Source organism: Rana temporaria, chromosome 2 (genome assembly GCF_905171775.1).
Source record: "Rana temporaria chromosome 2, aRanTem1.1, whole genome shotgun sequence".
NCBI classification, from domain to species: domain Eukaryota; kingdom Metazoa; phylum Chordata; class Amphibia; order Anura; family Ranidae; genus Rana; species Rana temporaria.
This window is the reverse complement of record NC_053490.1, coordinates 462,781,646-462,804,657: the sequence shown is the minus strand read 5'-3', so window position 1 is coordinate 462,804,657 and position 23,012 is coordinate 462,781,646. Positions and strand designations below refer to the sequence as shown.

The window sequence follows — 23,012 nt, the reverse complement described above, 5'->3', positions numbered from 1 at the left end:
TGTTTAGAATTGACAACGCTGGTAGGAATTTCAGCTCAGCAAAGGCTTTGTGTTGTCAGTTCAAATAGGAAGTTAGGTGTTCACGGGATTTCTGGCAGGATGATGGGTATTTTTCTGTACTTTTTAAATAAATATTTAAAAGCAGTTTAAAGGCATAAACAATGGGGGAATGCACATGTATTACACAGTTGTACAGCATTTTTTTTATTTTGCCTAGACATACCATAAAACTGGCATATACATTATAATCTTTGTTCCAGCAGATCCCTTACAAAAAAATGTGGGTATTGCATCATTTTAACATTGTATACATACAGCTAAATTGTTTATTAACCATTTCTTCTTAAAACTATATTGATTAATAATATTAACTTCTTAAAATGACTTTTATGTATTAAATAAGAAACCTGAGTGAATATATAACTTGGCTGAATGCGTCTACAGTGATTAAAACGTTACAGAATGTACCCACTTTTATAATAGACTCAGTATGAGTAGAATTTAAATACAGTACAAACCATTCTCTTCAAAAACGATAACACATATAAAAATAGTGCAAAAAAATTGACAGTCCTAATGCTACATCTTTATTCTTCAAACATCAAACTAATATATTTTCTATTCATTTAAAGTATGTTTTTGTGTGTGTGAAATTAGCTGGGTTGGGCCTCCATTTAATATTTACTTAAATTTTTGACCTCGACTAGATCTCTCTTCCTTTCCAGAGTCATGCTTCCTGGTATTCCACGTATTTTCTCTGGGAGACGATTGTCCATGCATTCCTTTGCACAATCTACTAGGGGGCTCATGGGATGCATTTTTGCGCCACTGACCCTCTAGTGTTTTTTTTCCAAGGGAATACAAGAAACATACGTTTCTTAGGTGTCCTTTTATGAAGCAGTGAAATGTATTCACTGCTTCTTTCTCGGGCATTCACAGAGGAGATTTTTCTCCTCTGTGTGCCAGTTTATGAAGCAGAGAAGATCGCTTCACCCTCGGAGGAGTGAAGTGATCTACCAACTCTTCAAACAGTGGAGAGCGGCCCCTAATACTGGAATCTCGTGAGACTTTACGAGATTACAGTACCAGAAATTCACCGAAACACGGAGATGTCAGTTTATTGAGCAGTGATAAATGATCACCGCTCAGTACACTGACAGACGACGTGGGTCATGTAATTAAAATAACGAGTCCCACTTCATAATATATATATGTATACACACACATAAACTATATATACATGTATATACACAAACATTATATATATATATATATATATATATATATGTATACACATAAATATTACAGGGGGACATAGTTACAGTGTTGGGGGGTCTGAATGAGGTAGAAGGAAGTTAAAAATCTTCCTCCTTCCTCCTCAGACCCCCCGGGATTCCCTCTTCACTCCCCGCTTCACCACCTCTGAGCTGGTGAATCGGGGAGTGTGAATTCTGACTCAGATCACCAGTGAAGCTCTCAGATCACTGCTTCATAAACGGACACCTTAAGCTGAAGCCAAGCTAAAAGTATCATGGTTTGAAAAGGCGGAGATGGAGATCTCCCTCCTGGGGTCTTGGAGAGTAGTAAACCCCTAGTGGGGGATAGAGTGAAGTCTTTTCACAGTTTAGAAGGCTTTACATGTTGACTTAATTTAGAGTTGGGCATCATGCAAAATCTAAGAAAAAAGAGCACTCAAGTGCTCTTGGACCATTGGGTGCCAACAGGACCTATACCCTCCATTTAGCCCAAATCATAAAAAAGCAGCAGCACAACGTAGGGTATAAAGTAGGATTTGGGTAAAAAAAGGTCAGACTTGACCCAAGGCCTATAAATTCAACAATGACTGTTCATCCAACTTTACAGCTTGCTTCCATCCCATTCATTATAGAACAATGCACATATTTCAACCCAATTTCCTCAACATTTTTTACAATATATTCAAATGGTCCATTATCTTTGGAGCAAGTGACTTTTCTTTACCCCTCTGGGCTACAAATGGAAATGGAAAAAAAAGCTAATCAGTATTTCGATGTTTGTGTTCCTGCTCCTTTTTTTTTTCAAACGGACCTACAAGTCCTAGTGCATTAGGAACTGCAGAGCCCCAACATGAACCATCACAGTTTGCTCATAGTGGTATCGGAGGTTCTAAGCCAATGGTATTACAATCTCCTACTTTTAATGTGGCTCGCAATACTCTTTTCTTCCTTTCTAATTGTGCCCTGCAAGCTGTTAAAGGCTGAGGACCATTGTGCATACAAAGACAACTAGTGGCTCTCCAAAATACCCAGCCAATGCTGGAAAATGTAGTTTCACAGTATACACGGTGCCATTAGTTATCCAAGTTTGCTACTGATAGTTTAAAGCCTGATTGGGTCTTTCATTTAAATCGGCTAAATTAATTGCCAAAACAAAAGGGATACAATGTCTTACAGTTTCCTTTTTTCTAAAACTGCTACAAACCAGAGTAGCTGCAGAGTTTGACCCTTACTCTCTGCAGGAAGAAGGGCAAAGGTCCAATACCCCCTCTATGGAGTCAAACCTATGACCCTGCAATAAGTAAAGCTCATACTGCCTGCTGACTGGAGAGCTCTGGCTGTGCCTCAGCAGGGGGTGCCGTCAGACCTCTGCAAAGAGACTACTGCTTACCCACAGAGAACAATGGACCCACTCTGTGGCATGCTGACAGGGTACAGACTTTTCCACTAAGGCTGTAGCTGGTTTTTAAGTAAATCAAACTGGAAGACTTGCATACCTTTTTGTTTTGATACGCCTAGGATGTATTTAGCTCATTTTAACTGCAAGATCATTTGGGCTTTAAAATATGTGTCTATGTCCCTCTTTAAGGAGTTACCATCATCAGTAATATAAATGTTGCTGGCACTGGTGAAAATGGGGCTTGTGTTATATTGTCGAGGTAACATTACTATACAAAAAGGTTTTTCCAAAGTGTTCATAGCACCCATTTGAAATGAATCATTTACTAACCGGACTACAGTAAACTGATGTCTATGGACTTGCATATTATCATCGCCTATTGCATTGTCTTAATAAATAATCTGAATTTAATATACTGTAAATGGCAGATGTATCTATTAACATGCCACCGTCCCAGACATTAAACTGTAGTCTCTATACTTGGCTCCATCATATCTCTCAATTCAATGGTAACTGGTTGGTCATTATCATAACTGTCATGTTCATCTTCAGTATTCAAATTGGCGTAGCTGATTCCTAGAAAATAAAATACAAAAAAATGTAATGTATGTATGTTATGCGATACATGATTACAGTAAAACCTTGGTTTGAGAGCGTTTTGCAAGACAAGCAAAGTTTTTAAAGTTTTCAAATACATTTTGACTTGATTTACAAACAAGGTCTTCATATACAAGTAGAGTCATGTCACAACTGAGTATAAAAGAGAAGAGAGGATTTTTTCGTTGGATATCCGATGAAGCTGACTTTTATCAGTCTTTCCTACATACCATCAGTCAAAAATATGACCGTGTCCAACGCGGTGACGTAAAACACTACGACGTGCTGAGAAAAATGAAGTTCAATGCTTCCGAGCATGCGTCGACTTGATTCTGAGCATGCATGAATTTTTCTCCGATGGAGTTCCACACAGACGATCGTTTTTTTCTATCGTTTTTTTATCCATAGCAAAATTTTAAAACATATTCAATTTTTTTCACCGTTGGAAAACAAACCGATTGGGCCCACACACGATCGGTTTGTCCGATGAAAACGGTCCGTTTTCATCGGACAAACCGATCGTGTGTACAGGGCTTTAGAGGCGCCTCTCTTCTTTTATACTCTGTAGCTCCTGCTGGATTTTGCTTCTAATCCCCTTGTGGAGGCTTCCATTTGTGGATGGACATTTTATGGTTACACAACTTATCACATTGCTATGATCTTTTTATATGGACTATAAACTGAAGCACTTATGAATAAATGGTGGGGGGGGGGGGTAATGTCCCTTCCCTCCCCTCAATTCAGCTGTCAGAGCTCTCCTCACTAAGCCCTGCATAGTGTAACTTTAACTCTCTTCCTCCTTTTTTCTGTCAGCTCAGACAAGCTTTAAAATTCAGCACGTTGAACGGATGTAGAAAATAGAAGACTTCAGATAAACATATACAACTTATGTAAGATGATTTGTTTTATCTCTGTATCACCTGAGGCCAGACACTTCACTGGGTATATGTAAGGATTTATAATCACTTTAAAGGGAATTTGTTGTGAGGGGTATTGGAGTGGAGGATTGCTCTCTAAGTCAGCTCTTCTCCAATAACTACCAGACCTATACTGAAAGCACTGAAAATTAACATACTGACATGTATGTTTGAAAGTATTCATGTTTATTTCTTATTTTGCACTTTATATATGTTTTATTGTGTGAATTAGTTGTTCATTTGACATCTTAAATACTGGGGAGATCAACACCTTTTTACAACAATATCATAATGAAACACATAGGAAGCACAATGGGTTGGATGTGTTCAAATTATTCTACATGAAATTGGTGTCTCATGATAAAGGAATAACTGGGAATTCTTGTACTCTGGGGTAAATTATCTTATGCAATCTGTTTTTAATAAATAAATGTTATGTTATGTTATATATGCCTTTGGTTTTGCCATATCACCATAACCTGACCTGTTATGTTGTCTTATAATCCACCCCAAGCAGAGACTTATCTAGTAAAAATGGCACCTATGGCAAGCACTGAAACATTTGAAACCCATTTCTTAGATAACCTAAAGGGGGTGTTGTTAGAGTCTGAGAGGGAAAGAAAGAAGGATGGAAGGACAGCGGGCCCAGATCCTACACCACAATATCAATATGTGTATTCCAGAAAGTTTAAAGAGGAAGTAAACCTGGATGGCGGCCATATCTCTTGTCATGTGACTGCAGTCAGCTGACACCTGTGAGGGCGGGGCCTTCTGTACCACAGTCATTAATTGGCTAGGACACGGTGCAGCCCCTGCTATCTCTGTAGCTGTCTGTTGCATCCCTCTCAGCATTTTGTGTGGGCGGCACCGAACGAGTCAGAGCGGTTCATCTTTTTTATGGGGGGGGGGGGGGTATCACAACTCGGTCCATCCCTGCCTAGGACAAAACATTTTTTGGGGGAAACTACCCAGGACGGCCATAGCCTGGAAATGTCCCAGCAAAATTGTGACTGTTGGAAAGTATGCCCTGGTAAGTGCCTTGCTGCCCAGCCACTCATGAGTGCCCCCTTCAGATGGCTCCCATGGCACTTGCCATATCTGCCATATCCTAGATACGCCACTGACCCCAAGACCTACTCCATAGAAGATGATATCCATGCATGTCACTAGGGATGACCAACAAAAATGATCTAGCTTCATACTGTTTGGAATGGCTGTATAATATTAGGCTATTCTTTATAATCCAGTGGTTCTCTGTGCATGTTTACTGGGGCATATTACTTTGTCCACTTTCCTTAAATGATTAATTATCGGTACGTCTTTATTTTGTGGATTTTTGTTGGAAAGAATGATAAAAAAATGAATTTCTGTAAAGACAAGTTGTGTAATTGAAGGTCTTTTTGGTCCTAAATATCCCCAGTTTTATCATCTCTCTATTACTGCCACTAGTATTATGGAAAGATTTGTTTCTTTATATCTCTATGTATTTGTAACAAATTCACATACCAGGAAACATTTCAAAACCAGGTTCTTCATTTATACAGGTGACATGATTGTGCCATTCAGTCCATTTCACCTCGTTTATCCTGTTTAAGGAATGAAAAAAACAACAACACATTAATCATATAAATTCCCAATCACCAATGGAAGTATAAAGTCATACTCATTACCTACTGTATGTAAAAGCTAAGCATCTATTCTGTCATTGAAACTCAGGTCATTCCATTGTCTTCTAATACTTATATTAGTGCACAGGCATTGGAGACATAACAGACATGAAATCCTTTGTATGTTACTTTGACTTGTCAGAGGCGTATGATGAATAAATATTTTTTTTTTTTGTTTGCTAAAAATTGCACAGGGGAATTTTATGACTGATAACTTAATTAACTATCCAACTTTGAAATTTTAAACACGTAAAGGAAATTTCTACAAACAAGGGGGGCCTGTATAACTTCTGTAAAGATAAGTACTCCAGCTTAAAGTAGAACAAAGCTCTCATTCAACCTGCCCTTACTCAAGATGGCCTCAGCTCAGGGGTGGACTGACCATTCGGGCACTGCCCGAGGGCCCTATGCCACTAGGGGGCCCCATCAGGGTTGCCAGCCTCAGTAAAACCAGGGACAGTATGTAAAAATCTGTGTTTTTTTTTAAATCCCAAGATTATAGCTACCCCGTCTCTCCAGTACTTTTTCAGTGTGTGTATGTGTATTTTGTGTGTATGTATAATGTGTGTGTATATTGTGTGTGTATATTGTGTGTGTGTGTGTATACTGTGTATATTTGTGTATGTGTGTATACTGTGTGGCCCCATAATCTCCTATTTCTCGGGGGCTCCATGAGTTGTCAGTCCGCCCCTGCCTCAGCTTGCGTGATTGGGTGTTTTCTCAGCCAATTAAAGAGTGGAAACATGAATGGATGGGGGTGAGTGTGCTTTGAATATCAAAAATAAATTAAATAGCGTTTGTGGTGCTCGGATATCGTTAAAGTGGTTCTAAAGCCTTAAGGCTTTGCATCTTAATGCATTCTAGGCATTAAAGTGAAAAACCTTCTGTGCTGCAGCTTCCCCCCAGACCCTCCCATTTCCTTTCCTGAGCCCGATCTGATCCAGTGATGTGCACAAGTGCAGTGGCTCCTGCTGCTGTCTCTCTCCACATTGGACAGATTGGTAGCAGTGGGAGCGATTGGCTCTCCCTGCTGTCAATCAAATCCAGTGACACAGGAGCAGGGGGCAGGTCAAAGGACGCAGCAGTGGGATTCGGAAGTGAGCATGCACGGGTGCCCCCAGGCAAAGTGACTTTGCCTGGGGGCACCTGATGAAGAGGAGGGGCCTGTGGAGCCAATGGGGGACCCCAAAAGTAGAAGATCGGAGCTTCTCTGTGCAAAACCATTGGACAGAGCAGGTAAGTATAGGCATGTTTGTTTTCTTCATTTAAAAAACAACAAAGCTTTTTAACCTATTTAAGTTCCAATTTAAGCAAATCAAATATCTTGAAAATAATTAGTAACTATACTATTATAGAGGCATATTAACAATTACCTTAAACAGGCTCTGTTGTCATTTTTGGAGACAGTGCAGGACTCTCCAAGCTGAAATTTAGCTTTTAGCCACATTGGTAAATTCTTCTCAAACTCCAGTATAGTCCGTGCTCTCTAAAAGTGCAAAATAAAAGAAAAAAGGCTATTAAATCATTTTAATCTAAATGTATTATATTTTTTTTGCTAATCATTAACAATCATGCTATTTTGTGCCTTTGTGGCCTTTAAACACATTTTTTTAATTATTTTATTTTTCTCTCCCCCCCCCAACAACTACAGTGGGTTTGGGCACAGTGTAGTGCATGCTGGGATAACCAGCATCTAATCAATAATCAAAGCCAATGACAGTAAGCACTGATCAGTGTGTTCTGGTTGGGATGCAGTCCCTCTGTCAGAATACAAAAGTGCTGCGGGTGATATTGCTGCGCTAACATTGTTTATATTAGTACGGCAATCTCTCCGTTTTCTTTCCGTTCAGCCCGCTGGGTTGAAGGAAAAAAAACTTCTAGTGTTTGCCAAGCTTAAGGGGCAAAGGTAAACCAATATTTTTAATACTAAAATATTTTTTGAAATACTGCCTAAAGAATTCCAGGTATTGATATTTTATACATAATTACATTGGTCCAGCTTGGTCTTCGAATGGATGAGATGGAGAGGCGGGGTGGTGACATTACATTCTCCACCTTGTCCAGGTAGAAAACATTTTGCATTCATTCAGAAGATGCAAAGCATTCTCTGAATGGCACCTGTGCCAAGTGGCAGACCTCCTGTGTTTAGAATGCAGTTGGGAAGCTGCTCAACACAGAACCTAGAAGCAATTGGAAATCACTGGTCTACTTTAGTGATTTTTACTTTCATGGGGCATTTTCCAAGTACGGTATATATGCATAGTTACATTGGTTCAAGCTGGATCAATGTAACTACTAATAAAATATCCATACCGTGAATTTTTTTTAAAGCCTAATTTCAGCTCATATCAACAGGTTGATCACAGCATATAGTGCATATTACATCCAGTTATGTACCTTAAATAGTCAAAAAAAGGCCGTAAGCCATAGGTATATGCCTTAGTACAGGAAAGTACATCAAATTAGGGTGTAGATCTGTGTTAGCCATACCTCCCAACTTTCTGAGATAGGAAAGAGGGACACCTCTTAGAAAAAAGTGTGAAGGCAGAGGACACATCCTCTGCCATGCTTCTAGTTATGTGGCCCATGAAGATTAAGGCCGGGTTCACACCGTCCCCGCATGCGGCTCAAAGCAGGGTTTCCGGTGCATGCTGGTTCACCGGTTCAGGTCTGATTTCAGCCCAAATTTTGGGCTGAAATAGAACCAAAAAAAAGCACAGCGCACAGGACCCGCTGCGGAGATATGTGAACCGGCTCCATAGAGAGCCAGTCACATTCTCCTGCTATGCTAGTTGAATGCGGGGAAACGCAAATTCAATTTGCATAGGTGTGAACCCGGCCTCATAAGCAAAAAAATATTGCTCAACCCAAAAGTTTTTTTTTTCATAATTTTGTTGGCTTTATACTGCCTTTTTAAAACAATAAAAAGGTTTGTGTGAAAAATTCAGTGTAATGTAACACATTTTAGGTATTTCAGTATTGCATTCATTATAGAGGTCCACACATCTATCCAAAATGGGGGACCATTGAGAAAGGAAAGAAGGACAGTGGGCTTCAATTCCAAATTAGGTATAGTTGGGAGGTATGGTGTTGGCTGATTATTAAAGGAATAAACCTAAAAAAAAAGAAAATAAAAAAAAAGGTTTCAGCCCAGGTTCACACTGGGCTGCGGGAATGAAGCCGTGTGAGTTCAGATGAACTCGCAAGATTTCACTCCCGCTTGTCAGTCCCGATTTCGCCCGCAATTACAGAGACATCTGTGCAGGTTTCTGCACAGATGTCAATGTAAATCGCGGGCCGAAAAAGTAGTACGTCGCACCAATTTGGACGGTGCCATTGCTGGCAAATACCGCCGATTTGACATGTCAAATCACTTGTCAAAATGCACCATTGTGAACCAGGGCTTAATGTGAAAAAAGAAGCAACACAGTAATTTTCTATCCTCTATATTTTCTTATTTTCACTGCTTCAAGTTTTAATGGTTTAAAATGTAGCATATATAAATACAGCTATATAAATACAGATATTCATACTTCTTTGTAAAAACTGTACATTTTTTAGTTTGGTTGTTATAATTAATGTATAGACATATACTGTAAATGTATGATATACACAAGCATCTACATATACACACCTGCAATCTCCATATGTGCTCACTTTCTTTTGAAACCTTTTCAACAGTTTCTCCCATCAATGCAATCAGCATATTTAGCAGAAGGACAAATGTTAGAATGACATAGGCAATAAGAAGCAGGAGGAACAGGACTGGGTATTTAGAGTCATGCTGTATCTCCAGGTCTCCTAGTCCAATAGTGAGCTTAAACAGTTCCACTATGGCTGTGCTGAAACTCTTGTATGCGCTGCATTCATCACCATCTGTGCAGTTTTCAATCAACGAGGCAAGAGCTATTTAAAAAAAAAAAATACAAATAATTGTTTTAATTTATTATTTAAAATATAAAAGTACGGTAAATCTTTACTTTGCTATTCTGGGTAAGTCCAATTCAAATACCAATGGCGATTCTTTAACTACATAATATACATTCAGATCTACCTTCCCCCGCTGGATAAACAGACATGGGTGCACCAATTTAGAACATTACTGTAACTGGTATATAGCTAAACTCTGCATACTTTAACACTGGGGCAGTGCCATCGTTAGCGGGAAAGTTTTATCGGTGCTTTACTGCTGTTATTGTGGCGCTTTTAACCGCCGTTAGTGGCCGAGGAAAGGGTTAAAATCGCCCGTGTTGCGGCACTTCCAAAGTGTTTTGCACTCATTTCCGCAGCGCTGCCCATTCATTTCAATGGGGAGGGCGTTTTGGAAGCGGTGTATACACCGCTCCCGCACCAACCCAAAGATGCTGCTTGCAAAACTTTTTTTTCCTGTTCGGCAGGCGCACCGTCCCAATGTAAAAGCACTCTTTCACACTGGGGTGGCATGAGAGGCACTTTTCAGTCGCCGTTATTAGGGCAAAAATGCCTAAAAAGCGCCTCAGTGCAAAAGTACCCTAAGACCCCTTTCACACTCTGCCGCCCATAGCGGCGACTGTAAAATAGTGGTAAAACGCCGCTATTTTAACTGTCGGATTTGCGCCACATTTCGGCCGCTAGCGGGGAGCTTTTAACTCCCACCAGTGGCCGAGAAAGGGTTAAAACCACCCACAATGCGGCGTATTGCCGGCGCTGCCCATTGATTTCAATGGGCAGGAGCGCATTAGGAGCGGTGAGTTCACCACTCCTAATGAGCTCCAAAGAACCTGCTGGCAGGACTTTTTCTGATGCCCTGCCAGCGCACCGCTCCAGTGTGAAAGCCCTCGGAGCAGCAGTTTAAGGGCTGATTGCAGGCCCTATTTTTAACTCTATAGCGCCTGCAAAACGCCTTCAGTGTGAAAGGGGTCTAAAGGTTTTTATTTCAAAATAGATTTTGTAATAAACTCCGGTTTCAAAATGATATAGAGACAATAGAATGGCTAAACGTTTTTTGACAACTAAATGATTGGGTTCATGTGTTACCAGTGAAAAGGTATTGTTAATTCTACAGCATACATACATTTTAGACAATTTGTGCACCTTTCAAACATTTGGTGTCTGTTTGAGTAGGGCCCTCTAATCTGTTCCATCATGGCTGTGCCCCTGTACACAAAACCAGCTTTATAAATCCCGGGTTAGATGGGTTTGGTGTGGAGGAACTCAGGTGGCCTTCAGGAGTCCTGACCTCAACACTACTGAACACTTTTATTTTTAAATGCACTGGAATTGTGATCCAGCCTTCTTATTCTTTCCAGCATTGGTTACTCCATATTATTTCAGCTGGATGGTACTTTTATGAGAAATATGAAATAACAATGTAGTTACCTGGGTCATAGACCCAGGTATAGAAAGGTCTGCAAGACCACAAAGTGCACTTTAATGAGCATCTTACATAACGGAGGTGAATTGCTTTGGATAGTAATCTGTAGAATTGGTTTTATTGTTTTGTTTTATAATTTGAATGAATAAAGTAAGGCTTTGGTTTATTAAAGAACCTGCCAAATGTTTGGATATTTGTAAGATATTGCTTCAAGCTTGATAAAGAGCCAGCTTTGGTTCAACAGTTGCTCTTAGCTTGATAAAGAGCTTTTCGTGGCTTAAATCATCACCACTTTTTTTTTTAGAACATTTTGGTAGTATTTACATTGATATCTGTAAGATGCACTTACCTACTCCAAACCCAAACAAGAATAAGATGTACACAAATAAGAACTTCAGAACATCGTTCATGATGACCTGGAAGAAAGATAAATGTAAATTCTCCAAGTTTACATAAATGTAAAAATAGCAGCTTCTAACTTTACAAACTGATGAGTGACCTTTATATAAAAGAGTACCTGTCATATAATATTTGATAATGCAAATTCCTTTTGAAAAACTGTTTCATTAGGAGCTAGCATCATCATCTCAGCAATGTACAGTACATAGATTTACAGTCATCACCTCTGAAAAAAGGAGAAACTGTCTCTGCTATTTCCTACCCTCCAATAAAGCTGGTCATACACTGTTCGAATTTTGTTCTATTCCTGATGAACGGGCAAACTTTTATTTATTGGGTGGCCTTGTTGGCCCCTTCTTGGCCAAGCCAGGTAGAAAATTGTTGGCCAAACAGTGGCTGCATTCAACCAGATGCAGACACTGTTCTGCCATTCTTACAGCTGCCGGCAGCGGCTGTCGTATACAATAACCCAGCTGGGAGATGCATCTATTAATGCAGAATCCATGCTGTTTTTTCTAATCAAAGTGTGTATGGCCTGCCTAAGGGATTGCTTTTCCAAAACAAGAAAATATTATATATAAAAGCGGTTAAAAGAAAGAGACACTTACCTTCTGGATCATTACACTGTAAATTCCCAATGATTGAAATCCTCTTGTGTAATACAACATATTTGCCCATCCTAGCGCCATGGCTAACACAAGGAAGGCTAGATATTCTTTGACTCCAAAAAGGTAACAGAAAACAGACAAGACAACCAGCACTGCCTGTATGAAACTGGAAAACAAAATGAAAACTATTCAGTATAAAGCATGCCTAGTTGTATAATCAGTTATTTTTTTCTTTGTATGGAAGAGATCATTGTGACTGATGCATCACTAGACTATGTAACTATGTTCACGTTACACACAAGACGCAGAAGGTGTGGCTAAGCATATCGTATTAAGCCCAAATGGGATATTATTTACTGATAGTGTTTTTATGTGGCTATAATACCAGTAACTCTTTTTTTAAGAGGTGTTTATTTAATTTAATTTTTTCCATTGTAAGAAGTATAAAAACACAATAACTCTTTAAAAGCTCAATTTAAAACTTTTGAAAACACTTTTAAACATATAGAAAAAAGTGTTATTGTGGACTAGTGACATACTAACTGGTGGCACCAACATCCATTAATAAGGCATACATACAAAAAGGGATTTGTTGATGGGATTTTTGGCGATGCCTTAAACAAATAGTACCAAAGAAGAAATTTAAAATGTAACAAATTTTATTTTAACGTCATTAAAAATTGTGCAGCATAAAAATAACTGGCATATTGACATTTTGTCACGTCATAGATATCATTTTCAAGTAGAGTTCTTATCCTGACCTGTTTCGCCCGTAAGAGCTTCCTCAGGGGATTCATTTAAAAAGTCACTAGAGAGGTCTCCCAACCATGCCTACCCAGAGCCACAGAGGTGTCACAAAAGACACAGGACAAGCCTTGCGGCCACAGAGGGCACACAGAGACCAAGAAGAAAAACTGCCAATATAAAGTTAAGCAAGGGTGCCAGAGGGGGGACAAGAAATGTCACAACCAATTAAAGATGGACTTGACAGGGTAATAACATGTGATGGTCACCCTCCATCTTCCTGAGGGTGACATGTTATCACTCTGACAAGTCCATCTTTGACTGGTTGTGACATTTCTTGTCCTCCCTCTGGCACCCTCGCTTAACTTTATATTGGCACTTTTGAACATATCTTGTCAGTAGTTTAGTGCTTTCAGTAAGATGTTGTGTGTGTGAACCAGTTGGCTACATATTATTTAAACTCAAATTATATTTACTGAATCAATCAATTCAACCTAATAATTTACCAATGAGCAGTATCTCCTATATATCACTTGAAGTGGAAGAAAACGCTAACTATACAACTATACAAATGTTCCCACTCCCCTTCTTCCTACCCATTCTGGCCAACTGGTTCAGTCATGTAAGGGAGCGCTCAACAACAACTCTGAATTCCGGGAGCCATGACATCCCCAAAGGCTACTATAGCCCATGCATTGTTGGTGCCCCCTCCTCTCCCCCACAGAACCAGCTCCCCTACACAGGGGATGTTTGAGTTGTGCCAGTCCTTTGTCTATTGCAAGCTTAAAAATACTTTTCTAAGATAAAAAAATATGTTTCCTAATGACTATTAGAATGAACAGTTTTTTTTTTTTGTTCTTCTTGTTTATATAACCTAAGGGTAGTGACATATTCAGAAATAATTTATCATTGAAAATAGTTGATATTTTTATGCTTATTTGCTTGTACATGGTACTTACAATAATACATGGAACCAAGCATCTGACAGGACATATCGTAGGTCCGAAGGCTTCACTAAGAAGATAACCACACCCTAGAGAGAAGACAGAAAACTGGTCACAAAAATAGCAAGTTTCTGTCAAGAATGTAGACATTATCCTAACTACTCAATATAAGTGGTGGAATCTAGAGACTTTTAGTGACACAACAGCCAAAGTATTTTTTTCAGGTTTTGACAGATTAGGAAAGGGTTAAAACCTCTGCCTCGTATTTATTGCTGTCTACTGTTGCCGGGGAAGAATAAGAGGAGAAATCTAAACAATGACAATTGTGACTGGAATAGGTGATGGGACATCTCCATATGTGGAATCCTGTTTTAATGACAGTTACAAAGGTGGGATGTCTCAGTTTAAGTTTTTCATTCTTGTTATGTCATCAGCACATGAAGTGAGGAGAAAGCTCCTTAAAAGAAGCCCGTGCAGCAATGAAAATCTGAAAAGTGTGTAGCCCTTCCAAACTTAAATTGTGAAGTATATTTAAAGTTCAAACTTTTTTGTAGCTTTGGATAGGGCAGGGAATAGTTAAAACCCATTATTTTGTTTTTCTTTGTCTTTTTGGAGAGCTTTCCATTCATCATAGTGAGCCTAACGGAATTAGGAAGGAAAAATGTGAGCCTTCATTGCAAGTTTTCCCCTCATCACTTTCTGTCCTGGTAACCATGATCACCATACAAAATACATGATGGAAAATGAATTGACATCTTGACTTTGGTTTTTATTCCCCCACACTTAAAAAAAATAGACTAATATTTAACATTAAGGTTTCCTTACATATGAAGACTATCTGCAGAGATAACCTGCAATGTATTGGCTGCTCCAGCTGTCAAGGCTGAAAGATAATCCATTGGGTGTATACATGTCTATACAATATATTTTTTAAGCAAGCTATACCTGTAAACTAAGGAAAGTACACAATCACCTTTTCTGCTGCCTGTGCCGTAGAAATTCAAGAGGTCCACAATGAAACCAACACTTCCCAAAGTGCCAATCTCAAGGTTCCCCTGCAGCTCTCATTGGTTCCAACTGCTGACCTCCATGTTGCTGTTATATACCACAATGGACTGAGATTAGAGGGAGGAACCAATCAGAGTTGTGGGGTACACAGGAAATGAGAAGTGTCAGTTTTAGTGTGGACTTTAGTAACAGATTTCTCAGCATCAGAGCAAAGTTCATCAGCATAGCCGGCAGGAAAAGGTGAGCATGAACTGTCTTCTTTTATGTATAGTGACATGGTCATTTTAATTCGACATTAAAAAGTATGAAATAAGGTTGCAACCAATCAGATTTCAGGATACTGTGCTCAGATGACAGGAAAGTAAATCTGTTGTGTTTGCCGTATGCAGTGCCTTATTTAATAAGCCTATAATCTACATGTGCTAATTGAATATAGGCACATACAATATATTAACACTTTCAATGCACATTACAATTGGGAAAATCTAGTGCATATAAAGATCTATATCATTAGATGGAAGATGGAAGCAGATTGTACACTGGTTAGCACACCCATGTTTTTTCTCAGTCTAAAACGATATAAGGGTGGGGCCACATGACATCAAATAAAGAACTATGCAAAGAATTAATGAGTGTTATGATACACAATGAAAAGAATGAATCGTTTCCATAATTACACCCTGTAATCGGAAAACATTGTGATTACTCACCTCTTTGATCATGAGGTAGGTAGCACAAACAATAATAAACATTTGTCCGACCAGTTGCAGCCATCCTCGATCATATGAGAGACTAAGCGGATACAAAGCCTGTGATAAGAGGAGAGAGATATTAGGTTGGCTTAAGTCAAAGATCTCCAGCATCTTAAAATAGTGTGTACTGAAAAGCTATGCTGAGGGAAAAGCTATACTGAGGGAAACGTGTAGGCTGCCATTGCTGACCTTCTTAGAAAAATGCTAGCTGCTTGGCTGTATCTGGTTTCAATACTTTGGACCTGGAAGAAGCAGGAAGATCAGGCTATGAGAGTGAAGTTAGTGTTACTAATCTGCTTAATTGTTCTGGGTCGATATGTAAAACCAATGGATCTGCCTGATAGCCAGGCAGCTAGCATATCATAAGGAAAGGTCAACAATGGCAGCTTCAAGGGTATGTTTAGGTGATTTTTTTCTATAGGTTGGAAGCAAAATGAAAGACCTGATTGTGGAGGCTTATGTGTAGTTAAGGGTTACCAATGACATTTTGAAGAGAGAGTTCTCTAGGCTTTTGCACAATTTTGTTCTGGAAACTGTAGTGACCACTTACAAATAAAGTATAAAGTCTACATATTTGTAGATTTTACTGGGACTAAAACCTATTGTTTACCAATTTCCTTAGACAGTGGTTTTCAGCCACCAGTTTCAGGACTACTGTGTGCCAGAATATTGTTTAGAGTTCTGAGGATCTAGCTGGGCACAAATCAAATAAATGCATTGAAAGAACTATGAACTTGTATTAATTATTTAGTTTACAACATCTTTCTGTACTATCTTATATGCTACAACAAATTTGAAGATTAAAGTAGAACTGTGACCAGACTATGGGCATTCAATTATTTACATATTTTTGAAGATCAGTAAATAAGCTTTAGCGTCCTTTCCTAAGAGCTTTTCAATTAGGTTTGCCTATCAGTTTTTAAAACAGACTTCATTGGAAGCTTCATGTAAGTCTAAAGGCAGGTGAATGTACACAGACATACATCCGTTTACATCCACCTACCACTAAATATGCCCATGTCCATAAAAGGAAAATCTCCATCCATTTCCATTTTTTCCGGACCTAAATGTGACAGACTGGACATAGATTGAACATGGGGCCACTGTTAAATTGGGGACACAAAAGTGACATCTATCCCATTCAGCAGGGAATCAGTTCATTGATTTGCAGCTGAACAGAAGCAGACAAAGTCAGAGTGAAAGGACCCTTCAATGACATCTGTAGCTGCAGGCATTGTGGAGTAATTCATCATCAAATTTACAGAGCAGTGCTTTCACTTTTGTTTTTCTTCCTTTCACGTCAGCCTTCTAATGTAAACACAACAGATTGATAAGAAAGGGAGGAGAGTAGAATGGAAATTCTAGGCTTGAACAACTTCTCTGCATTTCTTGTGGACTTTGAGGAAGAAGTGCTCCAAGTATTTGCTGCTATATGGGTCAGTAAGGGCTTGTTATATAATTTATTTACAGATTGTTTAGGAATATAAACATATTTGAATGAAAAGGCTTTGGAGTTCCTGCCAATAGGGGATACAAAGGGTACCTAAGCTGCTGCGAGAACAACTTGAACGAGTTCAGTTCATTTTTGAATAATAACAATTATAACAACAAAACGAATGAGCTTAGCAAGGTTACCTAGTAAATATGAGATGGTTTACCTGTTCTCCACGTGGGCGGTAATAGGAAATTAATGTCAGGACAATATTATATGTCAAAGACAGAAGAAAGGACATTAAGAACATGTATCTTGCAAACTTCTTCCATTTTAGTTGAAGCAGCGTATGGAGGGGCTCCAAAGATAACAATTCATGACGGTTCTACAAAAAAAGTACAATTCCGTTATTAAAAACATATTACACAAATTTTTATGTATTTTGTTGCAATGCATAAAACCAATCTTTTATTAGATAAGTTGTGCTGTTCAAGCTAGACCTAAAGCTCGATCTGTATGGAATGTGGGCAGGCTGCATGACACATTTTATTAATAGTGTAATGTGTTGGGAAATAAACACTGTGCCCAGCCAAATCTAATATTTCAGTGTGGTCTGATTTCTGGTAAGCTGAATCACATGCTTGTTTATTCTTCTTCTTAGGACTCCATAGTTGAGGAATCCCCATCCCCACCGAAATTCCTAATTCAATCCACCTGCCATTACAAAGACCAGATGATTGTGCTGGCATCCCCCAACTGATTTTCCATAATGGGCACCACAGGGTACATACATACTATTATATGGAAATATCAAATTATCACTCTCTAATTCCGCATACACACAATCGGAATTTCCGACAAAAAAAACTTGGATTTTTTTCCGACGGAATGTTGGCTCAAACCTGTGTTGCATACACACGGTCACACAAATGTTGTCGGAAACGAATGTCAAGAACGCGGTGATGTACAACACTGCGATGAGCCAAGAAAAATTAAGTTCAATGATTTCGAGCATGAGTAGGATTTTTGTGCATTGGAATTGCATACAGACGATCGGAATTTCCGCCAAAAACTTTTCCCATTGAAAAATTTGAGAACCATCACTAAAATTTTTGCTGTTGGAAATTAGGACAGAAAATGCCTGATGGGCCTACACACGGTTAGAATTTTCAACTAAAAGCTCACGTTGAACTTCTCTTGTCGGAAATTTTAATCGTGTGTACGCGGCATAAGAGACTAAAGAAGATGGTAGGAGATTCATAACAGTGGTGCCCAGCAAAAATGGTAATCTTTTCAGGCAATATTGGCCATTGCTTTAAATGGATTGTTTTCAATGGCCCATGTTTTACAGGTGTGCACAGAAAGAAGCTTCCCCTTGTATGGTGAATTCTGAGAATGTAATAGCAATATTAAAGTAGATCTAAAACCGAAATAAATGACATTTGGTTTGCTAAAGCAAAAGTGTGTCATAATCAATTGCTGAGCAAATCCCCATTAATTTTAATTGGAAACAAAAAGTACTAGGGTTTACATGTGTTGCAGTAACGTGTAAACATGCAATCTACCATACATTGCAGCAACACAAAGATCTGTTGGATGCTGATTACTTTAGTGTCATACAAAACTATAAACCTTCTAGCACAACTTGCACGAATTATAATACTTAAAATATGGCATGTGTGAATTTGGTATCTGAATAAAAATGTTCAAGCTGTTTTCTTTCCAGTGTTTAAAGGGGTTGTAAAGGAAAACATTTTTTTTTTCCTAAATAGCTTCCTTTACCTTAGTGCAGTCCTCCTCCACTTACCTCATCCTTCGATTTTGCTTTTAAATGTCCTTATTTCTTCTGAGAAATCCTCACTTCCTGTTCTTCTATCTGTAACTACACACCGTAATGCAAGGCTTTCTTCCTGGTGTGGAGAAAGCCTCTTGAGGGTGGAGGGGGTGAGCAGGAGTGTCAGGGTGCCCACTAACACACAGCTCCTTTCTCTATCTGCAATGTAGAGAGTGTCCTAACTTGCTTGCTCGTCCCCTCCCCCCTCAAGAGGCTTTCTCCACACCAGGGAGAAAGCCTCGCATTACGGTGTGTAGTTACAGACAGAAGAACAGGAAGTGAGCATTTTTCAGAAGAAATAAGGACATTTAAAAGCAAAATGGAAGGATGAGGTAAGTGAAGGAGGACTGCACTAAGGTAAAGGAAGCTATTTAGGGGAATTTTTTTTTCCTTTACAACCCCTTTAAATCTAGTGGCATTCCTGTATATAACAATACCCAATGACAAGTCCTGTGATACTTACATTGATGTTGGTGTTGTAAACCACAATTTCCAATAAGGAATTATGAGAGCAGGTGTCCACATCTTTAAGGTCATACAGACAAGATGAAACCGGTCCATAGGCCCAGTCTGTGAACTTTCGGGACAGAACCCTGTTTTCCTTTTCTTTTATCTCTCGACTCAGTATGTAATGTAGTATCTACAAAACAGAAAAATTATATGTTACCTTCGTGATCTTTAATAATCCAGCATGTAAGGATTGGTCTTGAACTGGCTGCCATATGAGGTTAACCAATTTGTCAAGGGACAAATCTGTCACATTTGTCCATAAATCGATATATCTTGACCACACAGGCAAAAAAGAAATCAGTCATTTTTTTTTTGCTTAGTATAGTGGGAATATTGGAACTTTGGTATAAAAACCATCTTGCCCAGGAGAATAATCAGTTACATACAACAGTATAGTTGTTTAAAATCTTACCTCAGTTTTGCCAGTCTTAGCTGCTAGTTGCATTGGAGTTAGTCCTTCGTTATTTTCAATACTTTCCAAAGACTTGTTTTTGCATGTTCGTAGGATTGTATCATACATTCGTATGATGAAGGCATTCTGTGCTTCTGAATTCTCTGCTACAGTCACTAGTGCATGAAGCACAGTGTTCCCCAGAGAGTCCTGGATGGTAACATTGGTCTGGCTGTTCTCCATCAACAGTTGTACCACATCTGGTTGGTTGGTGCATGCAGCAAGCGCTAATGGCGTTTCACCTAAGCAACAAATAACATTTGTAAGCGTATCAGAAAAATGTCTCAGTTTTTTTTTTTAATATACTTTGAAGGTTACGCTACTATTCTGGTCATATAGGGCCAGATTCAGAAAGAATCGCCTATCTTTAGGCGGGCGTAGCGTATCTCAGATACACTACGCCGCCGTAACTTAGAGCGGCAGGTCTCGTATTCAGAAAGAACTTGCGCTCTAAATTACGGCGGAGTAGTGTAAATGAGCCGGCGTAAGCTCGCCTAATTCAAACTAGGCTGGTAGTGGGCGTGTTGTATGTAAATGATTCGTAAATGACACGCTTTACGAACGGCGCATGCGCACGTATGCTCAGTATCATGTCGAACTTTCTCCCTAAGATACGTCGGCTCAATGTTTAGGCGACGTGAACGTAACCTACGCCCATCCCCATTCACGGACGACCTACGCAAACGACGTAAAATACGACGCTGTTCCGACGTTTCCGACGTCCATACCTAACATGACTTACCCCTGCTTATACCCCGATGCCTTACGTAAACGGCGTAGCTAAATCCGACGGGCGCAAGTACGTTTCTGAATCGGCGTATCTACCTCATTTGCATATTCGACGCGGAAATATACGGAAGCGCCCCTAGCAGCCAGCGTAAATATGCACCCCAAGATACGACGGCGTAGGAGACTTACGCCGCTCGTATCTTGGCAACAGTGAGGCGTATCTGATTCTTTGAATCAGGCGCCAAGATACGACTCCTCACACTCAGACTTACGACGGCATATCTGGAGATACGCCGTCGTAAGTTGTTTCTGAATCCGGCCCATAATGTTTTTTTTTTTCAATCTTCAATCTTAATAAAATGCTTTCAATTGCAGAACCATTAAGATCAATACAGTTTTTAAAGAGGAAGTATAGTCTTTTTAAAGATATGCATGAAACGGAGCCTACTTGGTGTACTACGTAGCATACTGCCACCTGACACAGGACTTGAATGGTTCAGCCAATATATTTGGCTCCATCATTTATAGGGTACCTGAGAATAGGGTACCAAGCATAATCCATTCCAGGAGAATGCTCTTAATCCAAACCACTCGCATATCAAAGCGAGTTTCCCCATAGAAGTCAAGGAAACGAAAATAATTTGTTCTGCATTGACTTCAATGTCATGCAATACCACATGTGGCCAGAGGTGGGGGGTATTTCCGAGTTTTTCCAAGTATTTACGAAAGGCTCCGCACCTCTGGACAAATGCAGTATTCCACACCAATTTGGCTTGAATCCTGCTTATTTTGCGAGACAACACAAAAAAAATTCTTGTATTGGGAAATGCTCGTTAACCGCGTTACTCGCAATCCGAGATTTCACTGTGACTGCTTATAAAGCTCCTCATTTTGCTGCATGTCTGATTCCTGATTCCAGACTAATAATAAAAACATTGTGCTGGTTTATTTGACATGTTTTTTTAGGTAAAAACCTCTTTAGCTCATTAACATAAAAAAAAGCCTATTTGATAATATGCCTTATTGTAATTTCCATTATATTATCGGTTATGCACAACTTTAGTTTAGTATACCAATTTGTGATTCTAATACCCATGGCAAATGTTATGACAACTAGCCTTAATGAAGCAGACATCGTACATGTTATATTTCAGCTACACCAAATTTTCAATAAGCATTTAGAACACAGGTGTCAAACACAAGGCCCGCGGGCCGAATCCAGTCCTCCAGGCCTTTTCATCTGGCCCTCGCACCTCTCTTGCAGCTGTGACAACCTCTTGTTCCTGCCCCCACCTTTTCTTACAAATCAGCAGCTAAGAGGAGGACAGAACTCCTCTGCCAGAACCTGTGCTTTTCTGTGCAGCTGCAAAGAGGCTCATGTCTGCCCCCTCCCCGTCTCAGCAGTTGGCAGCAGAGAGGAGGCCAGAACTCCTACCGATCCTGTGCCTCCTACAAATCTAGCAGCATCACCCCCTGGTCTCCGCCTCTCCTGGTCTCGCCATTCAGCTGGATCCAACCCTCTTCTGGTCCTCCTCCAGACCTTGCACTTTTTACTTCCCAGCTCCACCTCCCAGCTTCTTCCCAGCAGCAGCACAAGGTAAAGGGGGGAACTGTGATGCAAGAGAGGGTGGGGGACACTTAACATCTAGTGTAAGGGGGGTGTGGTGCTCTGGACATCCAGTCTTACAAATACAACTGGCCCTTTGAGGACAACCATAATGCCGATGCGGCCCACAATGAAATTGAGTTTGACACCCCTGCTCTAGAAGGTCGCAATGAACCACTTTGGCCATTTGGATGCACTGAGAAGTAGTAATTTTGTAGTCCAAGTAGGTTGGCCATTACAATTTCAGTGGCTCAGCCTATTAAATGACAGATATTTTCTACTATGTTGGGAAAGAAATGTGATGCAATTTACAGAAGTGCATCATAGCTTTTTATATTTTTCAATCTTTAGGTGAACAGGATCAGCAAAGAAATGTGCATGCCGATCATGTCACACACAAAAAAAGATGGGAAGTACAAGTTTCAGCCATTTTATAGTGAAGCTTAGATAGGACTATAATTAGAACGAAATCCTAAAAATCTCTAATTGTTATTACTTACCAAAATAAAATCCCTCGTGTTTATTCTTTGGGTTAAAGAAACGTCCTTGTGCCCATACATTTAGATTAGCCCCTTTTCTTATTAAGCACTTGACAAGGTCACTCTGACGTCTCTCAATGGCTATGTTCAGTGCTGTTTGACCTAGAAATAGATTCAACATACTTTAAATATAATATCTTATTTTATAGAAGTAATAGACAAAAACAGAGGTTTCTAGAGATAAACTAGAGGTTCTAAATCTAATCCAAGTTAGATTCAGGTATTCCAGATCAGCTAGATATGTGTCCTGTTTATGATTTTGTGAAT

At 39.5% G+C, this 23,012-nt stretch overlaps 1 protein-coding gene across 1 annotated transcript in view; it reads right to left on the bottom strand.

Moving 5' to 3' along the window:
- Positions 1 to 2,048: 2,048 nt before the first annotated feature.
- Positions 2,049 to 23,012, bottom strand: part of TRPV3 (transient receptor potential cation channel subfamily V member 3) — a 65,694-nt gene continuing 44,730 nt past the window's right edge. Inside the window, exons 7-18 of the mRNA XM_040338642.1 lie at positions 22,707 to 22,847; positions 19,833 to 20,113; positions 19,374 to 19,550; positions 17,303 to 17,461; positions 15,603 to 15,701; positions 13,900 to 13,973; positions 12,197 to 12,362; positions 11,539 to 11,605; positions 9,471 to 9,742; positions 7,210 to 7,322; positions 5,676 to 5,755; positions 2,049 to 3,231 (exon numbers count right to left, since the gene is read on the bottom strand). Coding sequence (XP_040194576.1) covers positions 3,116 to 3,231; positions 5,676 to 5,755; positions 7,210 to 7,322; positions 9,471 to 9,742; positions 11,539 to 11,605; positions 12,197 to 12,362; positions 13,900 to 13,973; positions 15,603 to 15,701; positions 17,303 to 17,461; positions 19,374 to 19,550; positions 19,833 to 20,113; positions 22,707 to 22,847 — 1,745 coding nt within the window. The 3' untranslated portion in view covers positions 2,049 to 3,115. The remainder of the gene's footprint in view (positions 3,232 to 5,675; positions 5,756 to 7,209; positions 7,323 to 9,470; positions 9,743 to 11,538; positions 11,606 to 12,196; positions 12,363 to 13,899; positions 13,974 to 15,602; positions 15,702 to 17,302; positions 17,462 to 19,373; positions 19,551 to 19,832; positions 20,114 to 22,706; positions 22,848 to 23,012) is intronic.